This window comes from Pieris brassicae, chromosome 13, assembly GCF_905147105.1.
Source record: "Pieris brassicae chromosome 13, ilPieBrab1.1, whole genome shotgun sequence".
NCBI classification, from domain to species: Eukaryota; Metazoa; Arthropoda; class Insecta; order Lepidoptera; family Pieridae; genus Pieris; species Pieris brassicae.
Genome location: NC_059677.1, coordinates 3440311 through 3466275, shown reverse-complemented (window position 1 = coordinate 3466275; position 25965 = coordinate 3440311). Strand labels below are relative to the sequence as shown.

Sequence of the window (25965 nt, the reverse complement as noted above, 5' to 3'; positions counted from 1 at the left end):
CGTTTCGTTTTCGTTATAATTTATGTATAAAAAAAACAAGTATAAGATTCAGTTTAATCAATTTATTAATAATTTATTTGGTTGGTTATATCGCTTGCCCCGGGAAACACAGTCGTAAAGGGAAAATCCATTTTGTTCAGGAAAAATAAAAGGTTATACAAATATATCTATATATACCTAGTAACACTGAAAATGTTTAGAAAATATAAACCGGCTTAATGTAGAAAGTTGCCAATACTTTTATTGTTTTTCGAAGTAATCTCCGTTCCTCTCCATTCGATGAAACCACTGAGAAAAGCAGTGGGGCCATTCATCCTGCTTCAAGGGCACTGCTGTCGAATTTTTTCCAAGACAACAGGCAAACAGCCTTTGACATACCAGTCTTCAGTAACTATCCCTCCATCTTCTAGCACAACTGTCGCAAAATTACCTTCCCGAATCATCTTTTTTCCTTGACTTCTTCCTTTCTTTACCTTAGTTGGCCGATCCTCGAAAGGCAACACCCACTGAGCTGATAGTCTTTTGGTTTCGGGTTTGTAGGAATATATCCAGCTTTCATCACCTGTGACGATGTCAAATACAGCATTTGAGTCACCGCCGTTGCTTATCTAACATTTGGCGACAGCAGTCCATGCGAAGGAGTTTCTGGTCATCGGCAACAGTATGGGGAATCCATCTGGTACAAAGCTTCCTGACGCCTAAATGTTCGTGTTATATTTTTGAACTTGACTCATACCAATGCCTAGGCTTGCCCTTCTTATGGTAGACCATGCGTCGCACAGCACTGGTGTTATCTTCAGTAGTCACTGTTAAAGGACGTCCCTCACGCGGATCATCATTGAGATTGCTACGTCCACGCTTAAACTCGTTAAAGCAATTGTAAATAATGGCACGAGATGGGGCTTTATTAAGAAATGCTAATCGCAGCCTATCATAGCTTTGTTGTTGAGTGAGCCCACAAAAAAAGTCATAATAAATCATTTACCGAAAATTTTCTCGTCTAAATGCCCATTTAGATGGAGAGTTTCCCGTCTCGAAGGTACGTTTATCGAAAAATAAAAAACAGTTTCTTCGTCTAAACATTCATACCTCTCGCTCTTCCACTTTGGCGCCAATTGCCTCGCAATGGAAAATTTATTGTGTCCGTATAAACAGAATTTCAAAAGCAATAATCCTATTTCGAGCTTTTGAGCCAGTTGCTACCATGAGTGCAGTGCATGAGTGTTGTACAGCTTGTTAGCTAGTGGACTGTGAAATGTGTGTTTAATCTTTATATGTATTGAATGTCAGGAGTATCTGTAAAGTATATGTAATGTATGTATGAGCAAACTGCACTAGATGACTAAATATATGAGAGAGTGAGATGTAAGAACCTAACAACCCTACGGATCCTTAAGCCCTACAGATGTACCCTAACACGTAAGTAGTGAATATTTAAATAAGTACGGAATGTCTGCACCAAGAGACCTAAGGTAACAGACGGAGCCCTACGGGTAGGATCAAAGGTTCGAGGTGGTGGGATTATCTCAAAGCTATCGGGCAAACTCACCAAGATAATTAAGGGCTTGAAGTAGTCTTCGTCACTTTGAGAGGATGCAAGAAATGAATAAATAAATACGACAGGAATAAAATATTACAAAATTACTCTTCAGCTAATAATATTTGGAACACACCTGAGCCGTGTCAGCAATTGGTCAATGTCCAAATGAAATCTGAACAAGTGTGTTTTAATTATATCTGCTCTAAGTCTCTGTTCTAAGACAAGAATTAATTAAACGGGAAAGAAGATGTTGGGTAAACATTCATTTTTCGTGTTGCACAAACACTCGTAACTTCAACAAAGTTCAATGAACTTAATATTATCGGCAGCGCCAAATTCAAAAGATTTTTGAGATTCCCTAGTAATCACTAAACTCGAATGAAACATCTCGCACTCAAAACGGTTCAATCCGATTTGTACGATACTCGTATGAACATATAAAAATGTTATACTAGATCGTGTTTATACTAGTCTAGATACATTTTAGTAAGTAAGAATCTTCTTACTAAAATGTCGATGTGTAAACAGATTTAGGAAATTATCGCCTAGCGATAAATCCATGGCGATTCTCGTATGACATAATCGTAGGTGAGAGTTTAGTTCTTCCCGTATGTAAACATTTTGATACGATAATGCTATGGGTAATGTATGAAAGTCGCGTACGCAAACTCTCAAATGGGCCTTTAGGTTCATTTTCACGTGTAACAAGCGTTTTAGATTTGCCGCTAATTCATAAAAACAAATGACAAATGAATGCAATATACTACATTAGGTTACCAAAGAGTTTTTATTACCAATGTTTCTAACTGGCCAGCTAAACATTTTCAGTGTTCTGTGTTACCCACGTATATCAATTGAAAGCTTTTGTTTTTCCTATTACAATTTAAACATTGCTGTTATGTATTTTTTTATTTTTTTTATTTATTTATTGTATAAGTGTTCTTAATATAAAGGAAGTTGATGTGGTGGAAACACAAACTGTGCACAGTTTTTCTATCCACCAGGACGTCGAACATAATTAAATCATTAACACACATATAAGTGACTAAGGCCAGTGACATATAAACTGTAAATTTATATTTATAACAATCAAACCATTGAAACGATTTAAATTGCACGTAAAACGTCATAAACAAATCTAAACACTGACGCGCCATAGATAGCCGATGCAAGAATCCTGTTCTTGTCGAGAATTCTCATTCACATACAGGATGAGTTCCTATATTCGAATATGTTTTAATGACGATATAATATAGAATAATTTATAATTTGTTTGACTTATGTAGTATTTTTTAAAATTTAAATTTAATATTGTTTCTTGTTATATTAGTAAGAAGTGTAGCTGGTATCGAGTTTATTAAATTTTGAATAATGTAATCTAATGTTTTTTTCCCATATAAATTATTGTATTTGGGTAATAGAAATTCGTTTTAATTGTTTTGAGGTAATTTTCTGTAAAGTAGTTTTCATTTAATAATCCTAGTTGCACTTTCTCGTGTATAGGTATAATTTTGAAAAATGCAAATAGCTTTCTGTAGTCCTCTTTATATTGTGATTTTAATTTTATGGGAGCAATTGTTTTTAAAATACGTATTTGTATGTATTTAAGTGTAAATAGTAAAAAAATAACTAAATTTCAATACTGACAAGAGCAAAGGCGTTTACGATTTGCGATTGTCACTCTTTTCGCCTTATATATGACCTTGGTGAAACAGAGATATGTTATTACCACTCTATTCGTTTTTAAACAGTGGCATTAACTTTTATGATTATTTACAAGAATCTAAACTAAAACTAAATGTATGGTTGCTGCAATCTATCTCGGGACTGGTAAAATTTGGTAAACGAGTATTTTTATCATTGTGAAACTAGGAAAATGTTTTGAAATTGAAAATTACAGTTTTAGTACATAATCCAAGAAAGCCAAAAATAAGAAAACCTTAAGAGTCGTAATAGTGCTTTACCAGTTTATTCCCCGGGGCAAGCGATATTATCTCAATATATTCGAATTAAATTTTAAAGTCCTTCACAAAAAAAGCACAAATTATTAAAGGTTAGCAAAGCACTGGCAATATAACGGATATAACGGTATCAAACTGACTGTTTTTCGTATAAAAAACTTGAGGGAAAGCACCTTCGTTTTTGTAAATACAGTGTAAACACTTTATAACATCATTCGTTATAACGAAATTTCTCTATAACCTAAAATAAGTTAAATTTGTTTGGCGTAACTCAAACATTAATTCATTCTTTATAACGCAACATCCATTCTCTATTACGAAGAAATATTTTCATAATTAGACATACTTAAGTGTGATTGTTTTTATAATCAGCTTACAAAACTAACCTTTTGAGGTGTATTATCAGTCGTAAACAAACTTTGAAACTGAAAAATGGCCAGTAAAAGAAATGCGTTATGTGTTAATGAAAAAGTTTAATACGTGCTATAAATAGTATAGGTATTTTTTCCCTTCCCTCCGTATAACGAAAAAATGACATTCGTTATAGAAAAATGAATCCCCATTTCCCTTGGTCACGACATCACGCGTGAACGGCTGGACTGATTCCGCTAATTCGTTTGTTGCGTTTCTTATTATCAGAAGAAAGAAATATAATGAAAGAAAAAAATTAAGAAATTGCGCGGAAAGTAAGATTTTTTTTAAGAATCAGTACTTTTGTTACGATACCAATTTTGTTTCAGTGCATAGCGCTTTTACAATTCAAACTTTTTTCATGTAACCTTATGGCTTTTGACATAACATTGACAGAACGCGTACTGCATACTGCGTCAATGAGGATGTACCGAAAATGAATATCGTTTAAAATAAATTGCTTCAATCGTAGTTATTATATTACAGTCGCTAATCGTTTGTAGCATTAATCTTGAAATTCCATGTTTTCACATGGCCAGTTATATGTCGCCTGTTCCCGTGTCGGAAAACCAACAAAACTATTTATAAACGCGCCAAGAAAATAAACAAAGAATGATGTACATCATAAAGCATTTTTAGTTAATTATACAAATTCGAAATCAATATTCATAGTTAAGACAGGACAACGTCTGTCGGGTCCTCTAGTTCGTTATAAAGAGTTTACACTGTATTACTGACAGTGCCGCGCCGACCTCCGCCAACACCTGTGTGCTAAACCCATGAAGCGCCTCCTATATTTACGAATCTTCAAGTTTCAATGTATTTTTTATTATTTGTTAATAAAGACCAAAAGAAAAATGTTCTTTAGTTTAATATACTTACTTAAATAGGTAAATACGTCCTCTTGCCAATTGTTGCGAAAAATAAAACACGAATTAAATTATTAAATACTTTATTAATGTTATATCTCACTGTTTTTAACGACATATTTATTACATTTTTTAAAAAGAGGACAAACATATTTATATAATTCTTGCACAATATTAAAAAAAAACCCAATCGTGTGATGATTGCGGTTGGCAGCGTCATTAACAATCAAATTTAAATTATGGCTAGCTGTGTATAAAAAAGCGCGGAGCTTTAGATCCAGTCTAGTCCTTGATCAAGGCATAACCTTCAGTAGTTTATGTCCAAATTAAATTCGTTTAGCTTTTCTATTATAAATGACGTTAATCCGGCGCCAGTTGTATCTGAGTATAATTAGACAGAAAGCTATGGAATACTCTTAATTCCAACATTACAGTTTCCATGTTAAAATTGACAACTCTTATTATGATAATAATTTACTCTACATTTGAAACGCCAAGAGTATAATCCAATATTGAAAAACAGTTATTAACTCGACATAAATTTAAAATATGTCGAATTTGATTACCGAGTATGAAAATTAATTAAATTTGGATTTTATTAAGGTATATTGGCATATTATTGAAATCATAAACACGCTACAGAAACTCAAGGCACAGCGGCTGTTTTTTTGATTCGCTACATAGAGTAATGAATGTAAAGTGAAACCCAAAGCGGAAAATTAAATTTCAAACGTAAACGTAAGTATTATAGTCTTAGGAGACTTGTACGATAGATGCATTATATATATTGTCATTTACAAGGCATATGTAGTCAGTGGTTACATAAGATTTAGTGTAGTCAGATTGTTGATGGTGAAACCGAACAACATCCTCAACTCTCCGTGGTAATCGTGCTATCCTAAATCTCTATACAATGCCAAGGGATGGAATCAACAATTCGAATCGCTGTCAGGCGAGAATTGGAACTGGGAAGTTCCCGCCAAGAGGTGGGAATGATATTTAAAAGAATCAGGTTTATTGTTATATGAAACTGCCGCAAAGCTATCGAACCATGAAAATGATAAAAATTAAGGTAGCAATAATAATACAAGACTAATTATAAAATTATTTATTTCTCTTTTTAACTCTTTTTAAATTGTCCAGGTTTTTGAGTGCGCTTCCAAATGACGGCTGAATCTCCAAAGCTTTTCGGTACATTGTTTCGGCTAAATCATATTTCTTCCAGCGGTGATACAAAACTCCTGAAAGTGTGTTTTGTAATTATAAAGCTAACATTTCTTAACATTAGTAAATTTTTCGGTAGCCACGCACGAACTATGACTAACTAGACTTCCGTATGTCAAAACTTAGGCTTAGTCAGCGGTGGATGAAATTGGTACCGACGCCATTTTGAAATGTCAGACTGTGACATTGTCAGTTTTACAATCTACCAACATCTAATAAAAATCCAACTAAAATGTATTTATTTTTATGCCTTATGGCAAAGTTTTAATTATCAAACGGTTAATAATAATACATAGCTTCAATCCGTTTAAAAAGTGTTTTCTTATCATAAAAGATATTCTATTAATAGTACAGGTAACAAAACCTGTCATATAAGTTTTACACAAAGTTTGTGTAACATTTATTTAAGCCTAGAACTGTATTTTATAGATACTAGTATACATTCCTTTATTAAGACATTACAATAAATTTTTAAATTAGCAATGACTTCAAATCATTCCGCTTATAATTCAATATGGAAAATGGCTAATCCACAACAGCGACGCTCTTATCGGCCAACAAAAGTATGTGGGACTGTACGCCATGTGACGGAATCTGGCGACACCAAACGATCAATCATGTAATAAAAAATACAGATAATAAAGAAAGATGTAATGTTTAACACTACACAAATTCAGGGATACAATATGTCAAAGTAATGGCGTTACTGTCAGCTGCTATTGTATTGATGTCACTTATAAAATAACGTCAAAGTCAAATCGGTTGAAAAACCTTTTTTGTGGTGTATTCGTAAACTTTTTGGTGAAATATGGTCGGTAAGCTTACCTAAATTCGCAAAATGTATAGGTTTCGCATTAATTCCAAATATTTCGATAGCTCTTAGAAAATATTCCTCTGCGTCTTCATATTTATCCATTTTCCCATAAATATTCGCCACCGCGAATTTTATTGACGGTGATGCCGGCAGTTCTTTGAGAGCTTTGGGTATTAATTGCAGAGCTTTGTCAATCTCACCTAAAAAAATATTTTTGTAACATTCGTTTGTGTAAAGGATTATCTGAGTATTTTCTTATGGAATTAACTTTTAAGTATATTATTGAGACAGGTATTATTTACTTAAAAGGGTTCCAAAATCTTACACATTGTAATGCATATGTATAATGAAAATTTTTGAAGTTATACTTCTTTTGGAGCGTTAAGGAAAAATTATGAGAGTAAATTTATACGACGCGCGCGCACACTGTCACAAAAAATCGACAACAACACAACAACAAAGTTAGCATAGTCAATATTTTAAAATAAAAAAGTTCAATCTCTTTAATTATGGAGAAATATTTTTTGTGATACTTAAATAAACAATATTTAATTAGATAATGCGTTATAACAAAACTTTAAATGAATTTAATATCTTTTTTCTATTGTCAGTGTCGTTTCTACAAACATAGACAACGATTTCTAATATTTTTTATCTTGTTACGCCAAAGAAGTATAACTTCTAACGCGTGTACATAAGTATACACATTTTTTTTGATGTCTATATTTTGTTTATTTATATAACCTTACACTACTACATCCGTATCCGTTATACCCGTTATTGCTAACCTTTGCCTAGGTAAGCAAAGGTAAGACTCATGAATATCCCAAGCAGGAGTCAGTCGATTTTCGGTTCTTAACAAAGAAACACCTGCGTCTTATTTATTGTAATTAAAATATTATTCAGAATATTTTAAATGATATAGAATAATGTATTTAATTTTCATGTACAAACATAGAACGTAGCAAAGTTTAAAGATCGTATACTTGAAACAGTTCCTACAGTCGCACTTTGTACCTAACTCCAAGATTGTAAACAAATATTATTATGTGGGTACCCACACATATTGCAATTATGATGTTTAACCTTAAAGTCTAGTCAAATTACCAATTAAACTGATTTAGTGTTTATGAAGGTAGATAGATTAGAAATTAAACCGCTTCAATTATAAAATTACTTTTTCCAAAGACATGTGCTACCGTCATTTTAATTCGTGATTCTTAAGAGGTGTTTTTTTTTAGATTTATTGAGTACGTCTACATTGTTACGTGTTATTTTATTTGTTTATTTAGTTATGCATTTAAGACTATCTTATGTTATTATCTAGGGCCTTGCCTGGAAGAGATTGCTTGTTTAACAACGCCAATTACCCAATTACTCACCATTATTATCCAGCATCGCCAGCAAATTGGTCCAGGCCGAGTTATGTTTTGGATTCAACTCTATTGCGTTCAACCAAGACTCCATAGCCGTGTCGATTTTATTTATTTCCAAATACTAAAATGTATTTTTAAATATACAGGTACTATGCTCAAAACTCGAAAACGGTTGGACTAATCTTAGTATTTTTTTAAATATTGCTAACCCCGGGGAGCAAAGTCGTAAAAGCGTTTTTTTTTTTGCAAAAATGAGAATATGAGAAAACAGTCGTAAAGCACTATTACGACTGATGTGTTGTGTGTTCCGCGGGGCAAGCGATATTTTCATTGAACACTGAGGATGGCTTTTATGGAACGAAAAATGTAATTTTATAAGTAAAAAAAAATAATCCAATGGCGCTACAATCTTTATAAGTCTTGGCCTCAGATTTATGTATGTGTTTCATGATCATTTATTAATCGAATAGGCAAGTGGGTGATCAGCCTTCTGTGCCTGACGCGCGCCGTCGACTTTTTGGGTCTAAGGCAAGCCGGTTTCCTCACGTAGTTTTCCTTCACCGTTCGAGCGAATCTTAAATGCGCACATAGAAAGAAAATCCATTGGTGCACAGCCGGGGATCGAACCTAAGACCTCAGGAAGAGTAACACGCTGAAGCCAACACTGCTCTTTTTATAAGTACTCTGGTTTTCATTCTGGAAAAGCGAAGTCCCTATGGGGTAGCATAAATATTCCATACGTTGGTATGTATTTAAAAGGTAGGCTAATATATTATATATTAAGTCGACACCAATATCGCGGAGGCTTATAGGTAATAGAATTTTCAAAACATTATTTATCCAATAAAGTCCTATATACCTGTGGAAACTATTGACAATAGAGCAAAGTCATGTACAGTTTACAGATTACATTTTTTTTTTCTTACCAGGTTCCCCATATTATAATAACAGTCTGGATAATTTTTACGATACGTCAAAGCATTTTTGTAAGCCATCTCCGATTGTTTGTACCTTTTGGTACTCGCCAGAATGATGCCTAAATTCATCCAGGCTGCCGGAAAATCTGGTCTGTAAAATTATGGAACATTATGGTTAAATTGAAAAATTTGGGATCTCTTGGGTAAAATTGAAAAATTTTGGAACCTTAGATTAAAATTGAAAAAATTTGAAACTTTAGAGTAAAACTGAAAATTTTTGGAACCTTAGAGTAAAATTGAAAATTTTTGGAACCTTAGAGTAAAACTGAAAAAATTTGAAACCTTAGAGTAAAATTGAAAATTTTTGGAACCTTAGATTAAAATTGAAAAAATTTGAAACTTTAGAGTAAAACTGAAAATTTTTGGAACCTTAGAGTAAAATTGAAAATTTTTGGAACCTTAGAGTAAAATTGAAAAATTTTGGAACCTTAGATTAAAATTGAAAAAATTTGAAACTTTAGAGTAAAACTGAAAATTTTTGGAACCTTAGAGTAAAATTGAAAAATTTTGGAACCTTAGAGTAAAATTGAAAAAATTTGAAACTTTAGAGTAAAACTGAAAATTTTTGGAACCTTAGATTAAAATTGAAAAATTTTGGAACCTTAGATTAAAATTGAAAAAATTTTGAACCTTAGAGTAAAATAGAAAAAAATTGAAACCTTAGAGTAAAATTGAAAAATTTTTGGAGCCTAGAGTAAAATTGAAAAATTTTGGAACCCTATGGTAAATGTAACTCGAAGGATACTTCTGACATATCATTGACATGTGAAAACTTTTGACGTTTCTACGCTAAGTCTCCTTTATTAGGTAACAATCAATTAGTTTCCATAATAATAACTTAAATAATTATTAATAAGTGTATGTAAATATGTAAATTCCTTAACAATGTCAATAATATTTTTAAAAAACTTCAAATATCTTAATTATAAACGATATAATTTCTCAACAAAGGCATATATATTAAAAACCACTACACTGATTTCGATGAAACTTGGGACAGTTCCAAGAACAGACATCAAAGATGACTTTAGTCTATTCGTATTCGTATCTTAGGTCACAATCCCGTTTTGAGACGTTTTGAGCTTCACACAGATTAAACACAAAGATGCCAGCTCCTGGAACTAGATTGAAGTCCACAGTCCAAGACACAAGTCCAGAATAGACCTTGGTTTCTGTTTTTAACGGATAAACTTCTTTATTTGAAGTTGGAAGAATATAATACATACTTCAGTGCGAGGGCTTTTCTTAAATATGATTCGGCATCGCCAAATTGTTTATGATTCTTCAACAAATTTGCAACATTGTTCATTGCTTGATAATACTCGGGGTACAATCTGAAAATTACAAATTGTATAATATATAGTAGTGCATCTCTCATCCCTGAGGTCGTAGGTTCGATCTCCGGTACCGATAGATTACCTTTCTATGTGCGCATTTAACATTCGCTCAAACAGTGAAGCAGGAAGAAGGATGATCTTGACTTGCCTATTAGCTTGACAACTACTCATGAGACAGATACAAATCTTACTTATGTATTAGAACGAAGACTTACTACACTATAAGACAGCAACTCCTCTAACAATTTTTTTTATATTTAATGACATTTTAATTATATTTCCTAACTCATCATTTTGTTTATCTCTAAGTATGTTTGGATAATTTATTAATTATATGTTACCTTCTCGATTACCTTGTTCAAGTTATAAAAACATAATTGGGAGCCCTCAAATTAAATATCTATTTTGAAACTACCCTCGAACACTTTTTAATTAATTAATTATATTTCACCGGCCTTATTTTCTCACTCTACATTTAGTTTATCTCTAAGTATGTTTGGATAATTTATTAATTATATGTTACCTTCTCGATTACCTTGTTCAAGTTATAAAAACATAATTGGGAGCCCTCAAATTAAATATCTATTTTGAAACTACCCTCGAACACTTTTTAATTAATTAATTATATTTCACCGGCCTTATTTTCTCACTCTACATTTAGTTTATCTCTAAGTATGTTTGGATAATTTATTAATTATATTTTACCTGCTCGATTGCCTTGTTCAAGTTATAAAAACACGATTGGTAGACCTCAAATTAAATATCTATTTTGAAACTACCCTCGAACACTTTTTAATTAATTAATTATATTTCACCGGCCTTATTTTCTCACTCTACATTTAGTTTATCTCTAAGTATGTTTGGATAATTTATTAATTATATTTTACCTGCTCGATGGCCTTGTTCAAGTTAAAAAAACACGATTGGTAGACCTCAAATTAAATATCTATTTTGAAACTACCCTCGAACACTTTTTAATTAATTAATTATATTTCACCGGCCTTATTTTCTCACTCTACATTTAGTTTATCTCTAAGTATGTTTGGATAATTTATTAATTATATTTTACCTGCTCGATGGCCTTGTTCAAGTTAAAAAAACACGATTGGTAGACCTCAAATTAAATATCTATTTTGAAACTACCCTCGAACACTTTTTAATTAATTAATTATATTTCACCGGCCTTATTTTCTCACTCTACATTTAGTTTATCTCTAAGTATGTTTGGATAATTTATTAATTATATTTTACCTGCTCGATGGCCTTGTTCAAGTTAAAAAAACACGATTGGTAGACCTCAAATTAAATATCTATTTTGAAACTACCCTCGAACACTTTTTAATTAATTAATTATATTTCACCGGCCTTATTTTCTCACTCTACATTTAGTTTATCTCTAAGTATGTTTGGATAATTTATTAATTATATTTTACCTGCTCGATTGCCTTGTTCAAGTTATAAAAACACGATTGGTAGCCCTCAAATTAAATATCTAGTTTGAAACTACCCTCGAACATTTTTTAATTATATTTTACCTGCCTTATTGCCTCTTTATATTCCTCCATGGCCCATGTCAAATTATCCTTTGCATCAGCAACTTTTGCAATATTATAATGAATCTTTGCATTTAAGGGACAGACCTGAAGCCCACTTGTAAATAGTTTAAATTCATTTTGCCACTCAAATGATCTTTGAGCGCTTTTCAGCCCATATATTAATACGACGAAGTAAAATAAATACAATGTTAACTGAAAAAAAAAAATATAATATAAATTGTAGACCATCAATTATGAGTGCGTTGCCGTCCCTTGAGTGAAGGCCATTAGTAAAAAAAATCTTTGTATAAATCGCTTCGAAATAAAAATGATAATAAGTTTTGTAAATGTGGCATAGTGGCATAAGACAACGGGACAGCCATAAATGGCGTTATATACCATTTTTATTAGTACGTTGCCGTCCTTTGAGGGAGGAAAGACCATTTATAGGCAATCAGTTACAAATATCTGGTTATAAATCTAATAAAAAAGAAAATAAGTTTTATGAGTGGGAAAAAAAGGGAGGTTTTGGTTAGCCTTCTGGCAAAGTATAATCATATTAATGGTGATGTTTTCCTAGTGGTTTGAGTGTGCGCTGGAATAACGGCTAACTTTGCCTTTCATGTCCGCTATTAATACTAGCTCGTACCAAACCCCAAAATCACAAACATAATCGAAACACATATAGTACTCTGAGGCCAAGAGCTCGTACTACTGGTTTTGTTACGTCAATTACTTCAGAGGCTGAAGACTTATCTGGTTATATTTCGGTTATTTATTTATTAACACTTCGGTGTACAATATAAAAATTGAACATACTTAAATTAAGAGGGCAACTGGAGGCCTTATCGCTTTCGAGCGATCTCTTCCAGGCAACCACTGTCAGAAAAATTGTATAAGATCAGAAAAGGTAAGCAAGAAGTGCAAAAATATATTTTACATACAGTTATTAAGACAAAACTAAACAGGAACAAAAAACAAACTAAACTAAAAAAGCATACATGAAAAATATATACTCCGCATGAATCCCGATAATTTAAGATCAGTCTCACGTCAGTTAGTATTTAGAACGAAAGTTAGTTACATTACTTTCCCTCTTAACTATTTTTTAAATATCCTTAAATAATACTCAACATACATATATAAATTAATATTTTTTTTATTCCTGCTGAGCGTTGGTTTGGCCACGTATATTTATACCGCCGCATAAACTTAGTGGCCCTAAATTTATACCCGGCGAAACAACATTGTGGTTGGTAAGCACATTGCTTGGTTCAATTTTTTTAGTAAAACATTCACAGGTGTGTCCTTGAGGGATTACTTCAAAAACATTAATAGAATTTGAACTATGATGTGGCTAAAAGGCACCAATTTTATCTCCTTAGTATATCTAACAGCAAGGCACGCTAAAATAGGAGCATGCGTAACACATATTAAGGTGAATAAGGAACTGACCTTTCTAAGAACCAACGATTTCAGTCTTACAATTATCTTTTGAAGACCTACAGCAACAAGCAGACAATATCCTGCAGATGGAATGTATAAAATCCTTTCGGCCACAACAAAACCAACTGGATAAAAAAGATTTGAGGCTGGCAAGAATGGTATTATCATGAGACTGGTGGAGAGAATTAATATCCTGAAAAAATATATATATATGTTATACTATTCATAAACTTATAAATTGTTTGAATCTTAAAAAAAGTGTCGCCACAACTGTCATTTTTTATATTTTTTGTAAATGATCTTTTTTCAACAGCTGAGGGCCAACACACAGTTGACTTTAGATTCTAAGGCATACCTCACTATTTTTCTCTTCTCCATATGAACGAGTGTTAATAGTGCAAATAGAAAGTATTTTTTCAACATAGCCATTATTCAAATGCAAGACCTAAGGGTTGTAGCCATGACATTTAAGTGATTAAACCAACTCTTATTATTTGTAAAAAGCATACCTAGTATGTCCTCTTGACTTGTAGATATACACACCAAACAAACATAATGCTGCATATAATGAAATTATAAATAATATTCTAAAATCGGAGCAATCTTGTATAAGGGGAATGCAACCCATGGACCAGTCGTAGCAAGACCACTGAGGCCAGACAAGCAGTAAAGTATTTATAAAATAGATGTAGTTGTGAGTTGCAATCTGTAACAAATATAAATTCAAAGACATGTAACTTTATATGAGGCATAGACATGCAGAAGAAAAGCCATTTTTGCAAAGCCGTGATTCAATAAAACAATCTCAGGATTGAGAATCAGGCCGGCACTGCTTCTTTGTACTGTCAACTACTCACCCTTGTAAAAGAATTATTGGCAAATGCTGCAGGATTATCTGTTGATTTAAATACAGGTTTCACTCCAGCCATAACCATCCATCTTAAATATAATAAAATGACAATTGCACAAAGTACAATGAATAATCTAGATATCGATGTGTTGTATTTTTTCCTAATATTGTTAATATTATGTGTTTTTAAATCTCTTTTAATACATTTCAACTTTGCAATAATTTCATATACTATACAAAAACCCTGTAATAAAAATAACATATATGTATGAAAGGGCATTAAGCTACTAAATTATTATTAGCTTTTAAAATGCTAACTTACCAACACTGTAATACCATTTTCTTTAAATAGCATCGAAGTTCCAGAAAATAAGAGAGAAATTAACAAATAACCAAAACACTGCCCGGTCATTGCTTTATCATACATTAAAAATGATAGAAAAAATGATATTGCTGCTAATATATCAGCTCTTCCTACAATACCAGACACATTTTCAACATGAATGGGATGTGTGCTAAATAACAATGTTGCTGAGAATCCCACATCCATACAACTTGAATGCTTAAAGTTGCATTTATTTAAAATAATCTTGTATATAATCAATAACAAAGTAGAGCATAATATATGCAGTACTACATTTGTTATCTTAAATTGGAATGCAGATAATTGTCTCCTATTTATTAAATAGTTGAGTCTGAAATTAAAAAAAAAAACTATAAATTTATATAAGTATTTTGAGTATTATTGTAAAATTTGATCTTGTGGTAACTCACTTGAAACTTAAAATAGTAAGAGGTCTATACGATTTGTGACTAAGAGAGCTATCTATTTGACTGCCCCAAAAGTCGTGATTAAACGGCTCTGACCACGATACTGATGTAACGTCATTATTCTTCAAGATTGCTTCAGTATCATCAAAAACAAATTCTCCATCCAGACTTAAGAAATATGGAATACCGGCAAGGAAAACAAATATTAAGTGTTGGTAAAACATTTCCTTTATCCATTATAGAAAAATTATACACATTGTTTGTTTGCAAAGGAACTTCTTCTCAATTAGTTTGCCGTTGATTATTTTATTAAGCTTATTATTTTCAAAACAATATTTAGAATATATATATTTTTTTAAGTTTCACTTGGTCGATACTTTAATGGGCAAGATTAAGATTTTCGACAATCGGAACCACAGATATAAAGGGAAGTTATAAGTTAAGTATTTTTCTACGCCTATAATTACAAACAAACAGAACTAAGTTTGTATACACTTATAACCGTACAAAAAATAGCAAGCATTAATATTAATCTAAGCCGCGAACTTGTAGGTGTAGGGGTGGGACATGCAAAAAACATACGTTTTGATTTTTTTATTTTGCAATATAAACCAAAACATTAAGAGAACTAGCTTAAATGCTATAACTACACAAAAATAGATGTAACTTAAGAGTAAAATACCATCTATGAGCCTCCTGAAACATCAATGGCCTTTGTATAGCCGCACAAAGTTAGAGGACGGGGAGATTTCGCCCTAAATTATCGCAAAAAATCTATCTATGCCCATATACAAGTTTATAAAATCTTCTCTTGCCAATTTCTTCTCTGTGAGAGAGTAGAGATTTGTTAAGGTGAAACCTTTATTTGAGGGTACAAACATAAAAAGACCCAATTTTTAAAATTAAAAATAAAGATAAATAACAATTTTACAACATTTAATTAATTTATTTTATAATTTCAGTTTTACGTTTATGAACTGTCGACTGTCAGCAGTCATAAAATTCGTTATATTTTAAACATGTAAGTGCAATGTAGTTTGTAAACTGAGTTGAAAATAATAAAACCTGTTTCATGTTTGAACTTTGATGTATTCCCGTTAATTCAAGTACCAAATCCTAACTGCAGCAAGCATTACTTAATAACTCGTTTCTTTACTACCTATTTGATTTAAAACTTTTAAAATATGTATTTTGTTATCTGTGAGGTGTGGTGCAAATGTTCACTTTAATTTCATAGTAGTTATAGACCGGTAATTTTATCCTAATATGTTTCACAAGTGTAGATTGTGTTTAAAAATCGGCGACTTCTGTTCTATTTACGAAAAAGATGATAACATTAAACTTTCCGATATGGTTATGTCATTTGCTAATGTGAAGGTGAGTATCCATCCCTAATCAGCCCAATAACGGTAATGGGCATTCATATTTTTTTCAAAATTTTGTTAATTTTAGATACATGAAGGCGATGGGTTTTCTGATCGTGTCTGCGCATCGTGCATAGAACATTTAAGCACTTCATATTTATTCAAACAACAATGTGAAAGAATTGATGCCCTTCTCAGAAAGCAAGGTTTGTTATCAATGATTACTTTACATCTCATCACATTTATTTACATAATATATATATGTCCTATATACTTTTCAGATGCTGATGTAGACAAACCACCAACAACTGATTTTAATGAATTTTGTGAAAAAGAATTTCTTATGCATTCAACTTATGCATCTATTGAAAGTGAGAATGATGACAGTTTAAATAACGACAACTCTCAGAATTCATATTACTCTGTTAGTGATGAGACTGACAGTGATATTGAATCTATAAAATGTGTATATTGCAGCCAGTCATATGGAAATGTTGGAAGTCATAGGTGCCATGTAACATGCACTATTGAAAATAATGAACTACAACATTCAAGTAGCAATGAAACATTAGTTGCTACAGATATGAAGCATCCCATACGACTTCCAGAACCAGTTACTTCCAACTTCCAAATACCAGAATATATGAGAGTTTCATGTGTGCTTTGTGATGAAGTTTATGACCAATATGATGACTATATCATTCATTTAAACAAATGTACCACAAATGTAAAACTACATCACTTTGTCTGTCCAGTTTGTCATGAGTTATTCACCGCTAAGTTAGCATATTTAGAGCACCTTAGAGTCATACATTTTAAGGTAGATCATAGTAAATTAAACAATAACATGAGTGAAGGAACATTCTACCATGATATAAGCAACGACAGCAGCTTCAGTCATAACACAAGTGATGGGGTGGACTGTGTAGATTTTGCTCCTATGATAGAAAAGACAAGTAAACCAAAAGCAGTCAGACGTCAAATCGGGTGGTCTATTGAAGATATATATCAAGAAATTGAGTGTAAAAAGGTTGATGTGAAGCCTACACACACGTCAAGTCCAATTAAAAATTTCTTTTCTAAGTTGGGAAATGAGTGAGTTGAATATTGGCATGCCTGGGAACTTCAGCTTCAGATTAAACTAACATAGAACTTAAGTAAATACTTTTGTATGCTTTTTCAAATAATTTTGGGTCTTTGCTTTTATTATGTACTTTACGCACAAATACGACAATCAAAAACAAGTTTCACTCGGAAAAACCTTAAAATACTAATTATTCAAATTTAGTATTAAATATGACATAGTAACAATTTGCTACTCGCAAAACCCTGGCAGTCTTAGTCCATTCCGGTATTATTGTTTCATTTTGGGAAGCATGACCTTACACAAGTATTATAGTGACATAGTGTGATCGATCAGTTTATTTTTATTGCTTTGTTTTCCTTTCATAGTAAGTTTAGGTTTAAAAACCATTAAAATATGTTCTTAATGCATACTCATCCTTTGTAGGTCATTTAGCAGACAGAGTACACCTAAAAAAGTAAGTTTTCGAAAGTTTATTGAAAATGGAAAAGCAAAGACTTCTGTTTATATACCATTCCGGAAAATAATACAGAATTATAAAGATAAACGAAAGACTAGTTACAGTCCAATTGTCAATTCAAAAACTCAGGTTGTGAGTACAGTTCAAGCGACATATCCGGAAACTGTTTCGGGTAAGTTATATTTTTACAGTTGCATTATATATGATTTTGTTTATTTGGCTAAAGGAAATATATTAACATCTTGTTATAGTGTGAAAAAAGTCCTGATATTTTAATATGATGTTACAGTATAATATTAAGTTAGATACATTTGAATTTTCGTTTTTTGCCACCTAAAACTAGGGTTACTCTGTAACACAAATTACAACTCCGCTTTACAATACAGTATACTACTTTATCCAATTTAAAAAAGTACAAAAATCTTCTAGTCTTTATTGGCGACCACTTATTATTTGACCGTGTACATTTTTATTTTAGTTAGACCGGTTTTTTGGATACCATCAAAAATTAATTAAAATATTGCCAGAATTCACTTAACGCATTTCAGATTACACGTTTATATTATATTCAGACTACGTCAGACAATTAAATTTCATTTAATTAACTGAAATCGACATTAAAACGTTAATTGCCTTAGGTGACCGTTTTTTTTTTTTTAAGTTAGAAATATTCCAGAGTTTAATATGGCTTTGTACAACATTCAAAATTGAAGTAAGATCACTACAGCTAATAGAAATTTCAGAGAAGCGTGTACAGTTGTTTGTAGTTATTGATTAAAAAAAAAACATTTTCGCGAAATATAAGGCTAAGGATGTATTTTTGCTATCAAGCGCCATTTCTATAGTCTGTACATAGTTTATATTTTTTTGCGCTAATCTGTGGCTGCCTCCGTTTTGCCGCCAATAATGCGCTTTCCCATTTTTATTTTATTAAAACTCCAGCGCGAAAAACAAAACGTATCTCATTATCTATATGCATATAATATAATTTTATTTCAGATAGCGACTATGGATCCCCGAGTGGAACTTCAGAGGACTCGTGGAAAATGAAGCAAACTCTTATATGTGCTTGCGATAAGAAAATTTTTATGCTTTCAGAATTTATTCATGTAAGTACTAGCACTAGAATTTTCTCGTTTCGGTCAAGACACTTTTTCGGTTGCAGTTCCAGTGGAGTGAGTGTGTGTGAGATTTAAATATTGTGTATTCTCACTATGAATGTGATAAAGTTAAAAAGAGACCTTAGGAGTAGTGAGAGTGCATTCTTAAGGTAATTTTAAATAGGCCAGATATATAAAATTGCTAGTAAGAGACGAATCTCTTAACCCAGAGTCATTCAAACTCTGTGCTCAATTGGGCTTTTCTTTCTGACGCAATGGTCATTATCTTCTACGATTAATGAAATAATGATACATGCCTTAGACCCCAAAATGAAATTAAAAAACGTGTGTGTACTTTCACGTGAGAAGTAACAAGATAAGAATATTTAAAAAAAAATATTGTATGTTTGTAGAAAAACGACTCTAACAATATAAATAAGATATTTAATACATTGAGAGTTGTATTATAACACATTACCTAGTTAAATAAAGATTATTTAAATATCACAAAATAATATGTTGAATTCTATATATATATATATACTAGCTGCCCCCGCGAACTTCGTTTCTCCTTAATGTGATTTTAGTTAGCCTTAATACCGTGACACGAAAGAATAATTTCACTGTATTATCGTCACTTTGAATTTGATTTACACTTCGGTCTAAGTAACACGTGGTTGGCTATGCTAACACCAAAAATTAAAAAAAGTAGAAATAATTGAATTTCGCGGTATTTCGTTTACTACAAAATAAATTTAATTTATACTTTAGCCTCAATAACACGTGGTAATCATGATATTGAATTGTAGCTTATATGACACGTTTGTCGGTTTACCATAGCAGTGCCATCTATTGATTACTTACTCAATCCAGTCGAAAAGTATCGGTCTGTTAGAATCTTTCGGAGTTAACAGATAATTGTGACTGTCAATTAATTCTAGACAAAGAATTTGCAATAAAATGAAATTGCGACTACAATTAAAGATCTAAACTATCCTATCTCTTAAGTTGGACCAGACTGCTCACGGCTCAATTTAATTTAAAATCGGTTAAGTAGTTTAGGAGTCCATCGCGGACAAACATCGTGACAGGAGATTTATATATATTAAGATTAATATATATGTTATAGCTAACGTCAGGGTGTAGGTTTTTTGTGACGGTGTGCACGCGCATCGTAATAAATTACTCTCATAATTTTTCCCTAATGCGCCAAAAGAAGTATAACTTGAATAAAATTCTTAAACACATACCTTTATTTCAGGACCGCGATAGAATAACAGCGATGATAAATGAGTTGGGTGGAGTCGTGGCTGCAAATACTAAGATGGAAATGCTGGCAACACATTTCATATCAGTGTTGCCAAATGATACATTTACGGGGATGATGGTATGCGCGTTAGCGACGGGAAAGTCGTTGCTACATATAAGTTTCGTCTATGACAGCTTTAGATGCAAGAAGTTTTTACAGGTAAATATAGACAATGAATGATAGAACGAAAGAAAAAAACAAAGAGTTTTTAACTAGTAATAACATTATTATTTGAATTGCTAAATGATAGGTATTGTAAAAAAAATGTTTGCATGTACTTGTGTACACTTGTAAGAAGTGAAACTTCATTATGACCTTATTTTTCGAAAAATCCTTTTATATCATAGACACGAATACAAATAATTCAATTATTTCATTTTATCTTATTACCACTAAGATTATTACAGAATTACATTAATTGTTATAGAATTATTACTATCATTGTTATCGTTATTATATAGTTTTGTTATTGTGTTACCTAAGTAAATGGTTTTTAATTTGAATTTAGACATAATTATTGTATAGGCTAAAACGCACTTCATCTAACGCACACACTCTATATACATTGTATGAAGATAATACAAATATTAGCAGATGATTTTAAATATAACTATATTGTATACTTTTTGTCCAGGAAAGTATGTATGAATGGCTGAAACATCCTAAAATTGTTGAAATAGACAATACAAGCGTTGAAGTTGCGAAGGCAGCTGTCTTTTGGTATAATGAGCTTAAGAAAAAACCAACCAAGTTTCCATTTGAGGGAAAACAAATAGTGTTGATAATGAAGAAGAAATACAGGCAATATTACCAAATGGTGTTTAAGACACTCAAAGCGAAGCCGGTCACATATGATCCAAGGTTTGTATATTGTATTTAGTAATATTTTCATGTTTATAATCTTTAAAAAATGTTCTGTTCATATATTTGGTTATTGACCATGGTATAAAGTAATATTGTAAAATTCAAATAGACTAATTGATGTTTTAACAATAAAAAGTTATCAGTCAGGCTTTAGGCACAGTCCAATATCAATATTGGTCCAGTATAGGGGAGCGTTCAAGTATAACGTCACGAAATTTTTGGAGATGTAAAATGTTTCGTGAACATCCCCAGTGACTCCCTATACATTAAACTCACCATTATATAAAGTGCTGGAAAGTGGAAAATAATAACTTTCCAGTTAGATCTGTATAGTTATATTTCTGGCTGTGTCCCAATGGACTTTATTGTCTATGTTGCTGTGTAACACGTGTACAGGAAAAACTCGTGAGGCAAGCGGCAGGCCTTAGACTCGAGGAAAATTTCGGCATCAGGCAGATTACCTACTTGCGTATTAAGTATTAGTAAAATGACCACGAAACACACAGAAACCTGAAGACAAAGGGTTGTAGCGCCATGAGTGTTTTTTTTAACCACGGTCAACCGTTATCATCTAGTCGTTGTTCCAGAACACCTGGGAGCTGCTGCTCCGCAGACTATTGCTTCGTAGACATGAAGATCATAGAGCGTGTGAAATTACGTTTTTTCTTCCACCACAATGTCCCCGTTTTCCCCTATCAATATATTTTAGTATATCTTTTGAAGCGCGGCCGTGTTGATGATGAACACAAATATTTGCTGCAGGACTGTAAATTGAAGGACGACGACTATTTTTTAAATAGTACTTGTTGATTCTAGACTAGTCATCGTGGCGTGACCGACTTGCTATAGTCGGCATGGTCACGTGACCGAGCGTATTTGTCTATGATTTTAGCGGTACGTACTAGGGTGGATTGAAACATTCCAAATTTACGCATATTGTACGGTCTAGTTTTAATGTGCCATAGATAAAAATTAATGCAGAAATGTGGAAATACGGAAATGATAAATATGGAATTTATGATCTTTGGTTAACATAGCTTTTACACATTGAAAGAAAACCATTTTTTTACCGGATTAAAGCTATTTGTATTGTTATAAACTTATAATTATTTTACATAATTTCTGATTTAAATTGTTCCGACGTTTCGCGTGCTTTACAGCGTGCGTGGTCGCCGTAACGAGTTTATAATGATACAAATAGCTTTAATCCGGTTTAAAAATCTATATTTTTTTCAAATATGGAATTTATGATCTTTGGTTAACATAGCTTTTACACATTGAAAGAAAACCATTTTTTTACCGGATTAAAGCTATTTGTATTGTTATAAACTTATAATTATTTTACATAATTTCTGATTTAAATTGTTCCGACGTTTCGCGTGCTTTACAGCGTGCGTGGTCGCCGTAACGAGTTTATAATGATACAAATAGCTTTAATCCGGTTTAAAAATCTATATTTTTTTCAAATATGGAATTTATGATCTTTGGTTAACATAGCTTTTACACATTGAAAGAAAACCATTTTTTTACCGGATTAAAGCTATTTGTATTGTTATAAACTTATAATTATTTTACATAATTTCTGATTTAAATTGTTCCGACGTTTCGCGTGCTTTACAGCGTGCGTGGTCGCCGTAACGAGTTTATAATGATACAAATAGCTTTAATCCGGTTTAAAAATCTATATTTTTTTCAAATATGGAATTTATGATCTTTGGTTAACATAGCTTTTACACATTGAAAGAAAACCATTTTTTTACCGGATTAAAGCTATTTGTATTGTTATAAACTTTTAATTATTTTACATAATTTCTGATTTAAATTGTTCCGACGTTTCGCGTGCTTTACAGCGTGCGTGGTCGCCGTAACGAGTTTATAATGATACAAATAGCTTTAATCCGGTTTAAAAATCTATATTTTTTTCAAATATGGAATTTATGAAGGCACCGCAAGCGTGCTGCAAGTAAAAATGCGTTTAAACAATCGTGCTTTATTGATTCTGCATTCGTTAGGTAAAGAAGTGTGAAATTATGGTCTATCAAATTTATAAATTGTAGTATAAAAATTAAGTTGTAGACAAATAAGGATTTTTTTATATATAATAGTAGTCTGTAAGTCAGTTTACGGATAAGTTTAACGTGACAACGTCATAACTGAACTTTGATGTAATTATTGCATCACGTCAAAAGGATATGCGAACGGGGAATGTAGTTTTGACGTTTGCAAGTCGCAATATTTGGATCAATTGGTTAGATCTTTATCATGTTATATATAGAAATTTATTATATTAAAATATATTTTTTAAATCTACAAAAAAATATTTTACTACAGCGTTATAATTTGGATTGTTGCCACGTGACCGCTCATAGAGAAGAATTTATTTTATTTGATTTATAAATACTAAATCATTCGGTTTTAATGTACGTTCTAGAATATATGTCAATGTCTAATTCATTTTCTCGTGTCATGTTTTAAAATCTAACTGTCACTGGTGAATATTCTATTAACGACATGATGAAAAGAATGCTGACTGACTGAGACTGAGCGAAGTGTGAAGTAGCCAAGACCCCGCCCCGGTGAAGGCGGTTTTTTTTACCCTAATATGACATTGTTTTGCTGCCTTTCATTTTTTTAAATAAATATTTGTCATGAGGTAATATTGTGATCATTTGGAACCGTGTCGGCTATTTTATTGGAATCCGAAGGTCGTAGTATTATATCCTTAGCGACCGGAATAACTTTGTTTGCGCGTTTCAGGGTATGACGTCATCGTAGTCGTTGACATTATTGTATCGACAGGTGTCACCTTAATGTCAGCTTTAACTAATAATTTTTTTAGCAATATTTCCTGGGACGTTCTGAGTTCCCATCAAGTCCATACAAAATCTACTGTTACATGTTTGTTATCATGGCATTAGGTTAATTGAAACGATTACTTTCGTTAATATTATGTAATATGTAATACTGATTGTTTATAAGTATCTTAGGGTCTGTTCAAGTATTACGTAAGAAGATTTACTGCAATTGTAGGAATCCTCGATAATGCATTTCGTTTTTAAGCATAGACAATGTGTAAAACCCACCAAATGTGACCAAATAAGAAGGACCACCCCTCCCACCTATAGTGCTTACGTAATACTTGAACGGCTCATTAGTTAGGTAACTAGTATATACATACTTCAATTACAATTTTATATAGCCGATTAAAAAGGCATATTGTTCTTCCATTTTATTTTTTAGACATAAGTTGATTTAAGACAAACTAGGAACTAAAATATAGTTATTAATAAATTACAATCATGAGAACACAAACACGTGAAGAAAATTATATATTTATACTTTAATAAGCTTAAAATTTTTATATAAAACCTTTCAGTTGTCTAAGGGTTATCGTATAGGTAAGTATTTAGTGTGGCTGTCAAATCTAATACATTTTTGACGTACGGAAGTAGGAACTTGACGCTGAGTCTCGCTTCTGAAACTTAAATGAAGTTTTAATTAATACGATTTTTTAATGGGGTTCAATAAAAAAAACGATTCGCGTTTAGTAAAAAAAACACGTGGTTCACAATTAATGCGTGACCTGTGTATCAAATACTGTTCAACACAATATCGTTTTTATACATTTTAATTAAATAACTAGAAAAATTTTATTTGTTCATTTTTTAAATAAGTAAAGGGGCTCAACGTGTGGTTATTTATGGTTAGACCAATTTGATATATCACATTTGACATCTGTCAGTTTTAGCTCCATAGTGAGGGACTTGCTGAAAACATTTATTAAAGGTAATGACGAAACGGAATTCAATATGTTATTTCTATTATAAGTTTACGTACATAATTTAACAAAAATATCGAAAATATAGATTTTATTAGTGAACGGAAATCGTAAAATTACTATGATACATTAAATGTATATGTAATCGATATTAAAAAAAAAGTTTCACGAAACTCCAAAAAACAAAATAATAAATGACCCGTATATAGGCGTTGAACCCGTTACTTACCACACTTACAGTGTTGTTCGCGAGATTTCTTTGTCTTTTGTACTTGTTTAACGCCAAGTGATTTTTATTTAAATAACTCGTAAAAAATAAAATATTTCATATAAAATATCTAGTAACAGCACTGCGTCAAATTAACGTACGAAAACTACGGATTCGCTATTGAATAAAAACAAAATCAGGCAATAGTTGAAGATTACATCGTGTTTTTTTATCAAAGAATTTATAAAGTAACAATATGTGGGTCCAATAAGTTACATGCATACTACAATAGGCACGTAGAGATTTGTCAAAATTACTAAACCATTTCGTAAACTGGTTCTTAAACAATCTTCAATCTCATTTATATACTTTTAAGATAACTGTATTTTTCTATACAAGCCATATTGTGCCATAACACATCTTCACGAGATGTAGGATCATTTGATGAAAAATTTTATGCTGTTGAGGAAGGAAGGTGTGCCATTCCTTCAACTTAAGTCTACACGACAGTCACTGGCAGGCCTGAAGGCTGGATGTCAATGGTCATTTTGGTTTATGACCTTGAACTCAAACTCGGTTCGATGTTAAGGACGCGTGCGTTTATCGTTCGACGCTTTTGTTTAGGGCAGTGTTTGTCCCATGCCCAACCTTAGCCTTTCTAAATTCTTATGTAACATACATAATATT

General features: G+C 31.9%; 2 protein-coding genes across 2 annotated transcripts; one reads left to right on the top strand and one right to left on the bottom strand.

The window, feature by feature from the left end:
* Window positions 1–5885: 5885 nt before the first annotated feature.
* Window positions 5886–15433, bottom strand: LOC123717861 (protein O-mannosyl-transferase TMTC4). The gene is made up of 11 exons (XM_045674110.1): window positions 15115–15433; window positions 14663–15035; window positions 14348–14584; window positions 14000–14196; window positions 13500–13683; window positions 12049–12257; window positions 10399–10506; window positions 9122–9263; window positions 8202–8316; window positions 6831–7019; window positions 5886–6022 (listed from the first exon to the last, which is right to left on the bottom strand). The coding sequence occupies exons 1-11, from the start codon at window positions 15333–15335 to the stop codon at window positions 5886–5888; spliced, it is 2112 nt and encodes a 703-aa protein (XP_045530066.1). The 5' UTR covers window positions 15336–15433.
* A 709-nt stretch (window positions 15434–16142) lies between these two features.
* LOC123717899 lies at window positions 16143–22538 on the top strand. The gene is made up of 8 exons (XM_045674151.1): window positions 16143–16488; window positions 16564–16681; window positions 16757–17570; window positions 17986–18191; window positions 19019–19128; window positions 20381–20587; window positions 21063–21289; window positions 21880–22538. The coding sequence occupies exons 1-8, from the start codon at window positions 16378–16380 to the stop codon at window positions 22100–22102; spliced, it is 2016 nt and encodes a 671-aa protein (XP_045530107.1). The 5' UTR covers window positions 16143–16377; the 3' UTR covers window positions 22103–22538.
* The last annotated feature ends 3427 nt before the right edge of the window (window positions 22539–25965 follow it).

What these genes read in the sequence shown, in the direction of transcription:
- LOC123717899 (XM_045674151.1), top strand. Translation starts at nt 16,378, where the DNA reads ATGTTTCACAAGTGTAGATTGTGTTTAAAAATCGGCGACTTCTGTTCT. An exon ending in TGTCATTTGCTAATGTGAAG is followed by an intron (nt 16,489 to 16,563) that starts GTGAGTATCCAT and finishes TGTTAATTTTAG; the next exon opens with ATACATGAAGGCGATGGGTT. An exon ending in TTTTCTAAGTTGGGAAATGA is followed by an intron (nt 17,571 to 17,985) that starts GTGAGTTGAATA and finishes CATCCTTTGTAG; the next exon opens with GTCATTTAGCAGACAGAGTA.
- LOC123717861 (XM_045674110.1), bottom strand. Translation starts at nt 15,335, where the DNA reads ATGTTTTACCAACACTTAATATTTGTTTTCCTTGCCGGTATTCCATAT. An exon ending in AAAATGGTATTACAGTGTTG is followed by an intron (nt 14,585 to 14,662) that starts GTAAGTTAGCAT and finishes TTTTTATTACAG; the next exon opens with GGTTTTTGTATAGTATATGA. An exon ending in TATACATTTTGCGAATTTAG is followed by an intron (nt 6,023 to 6,830) that starts GTAAGCTTACCG and finishes ACACACTTTCAG; the next exon opens with GAGTTTTGTATCACCGCTGG.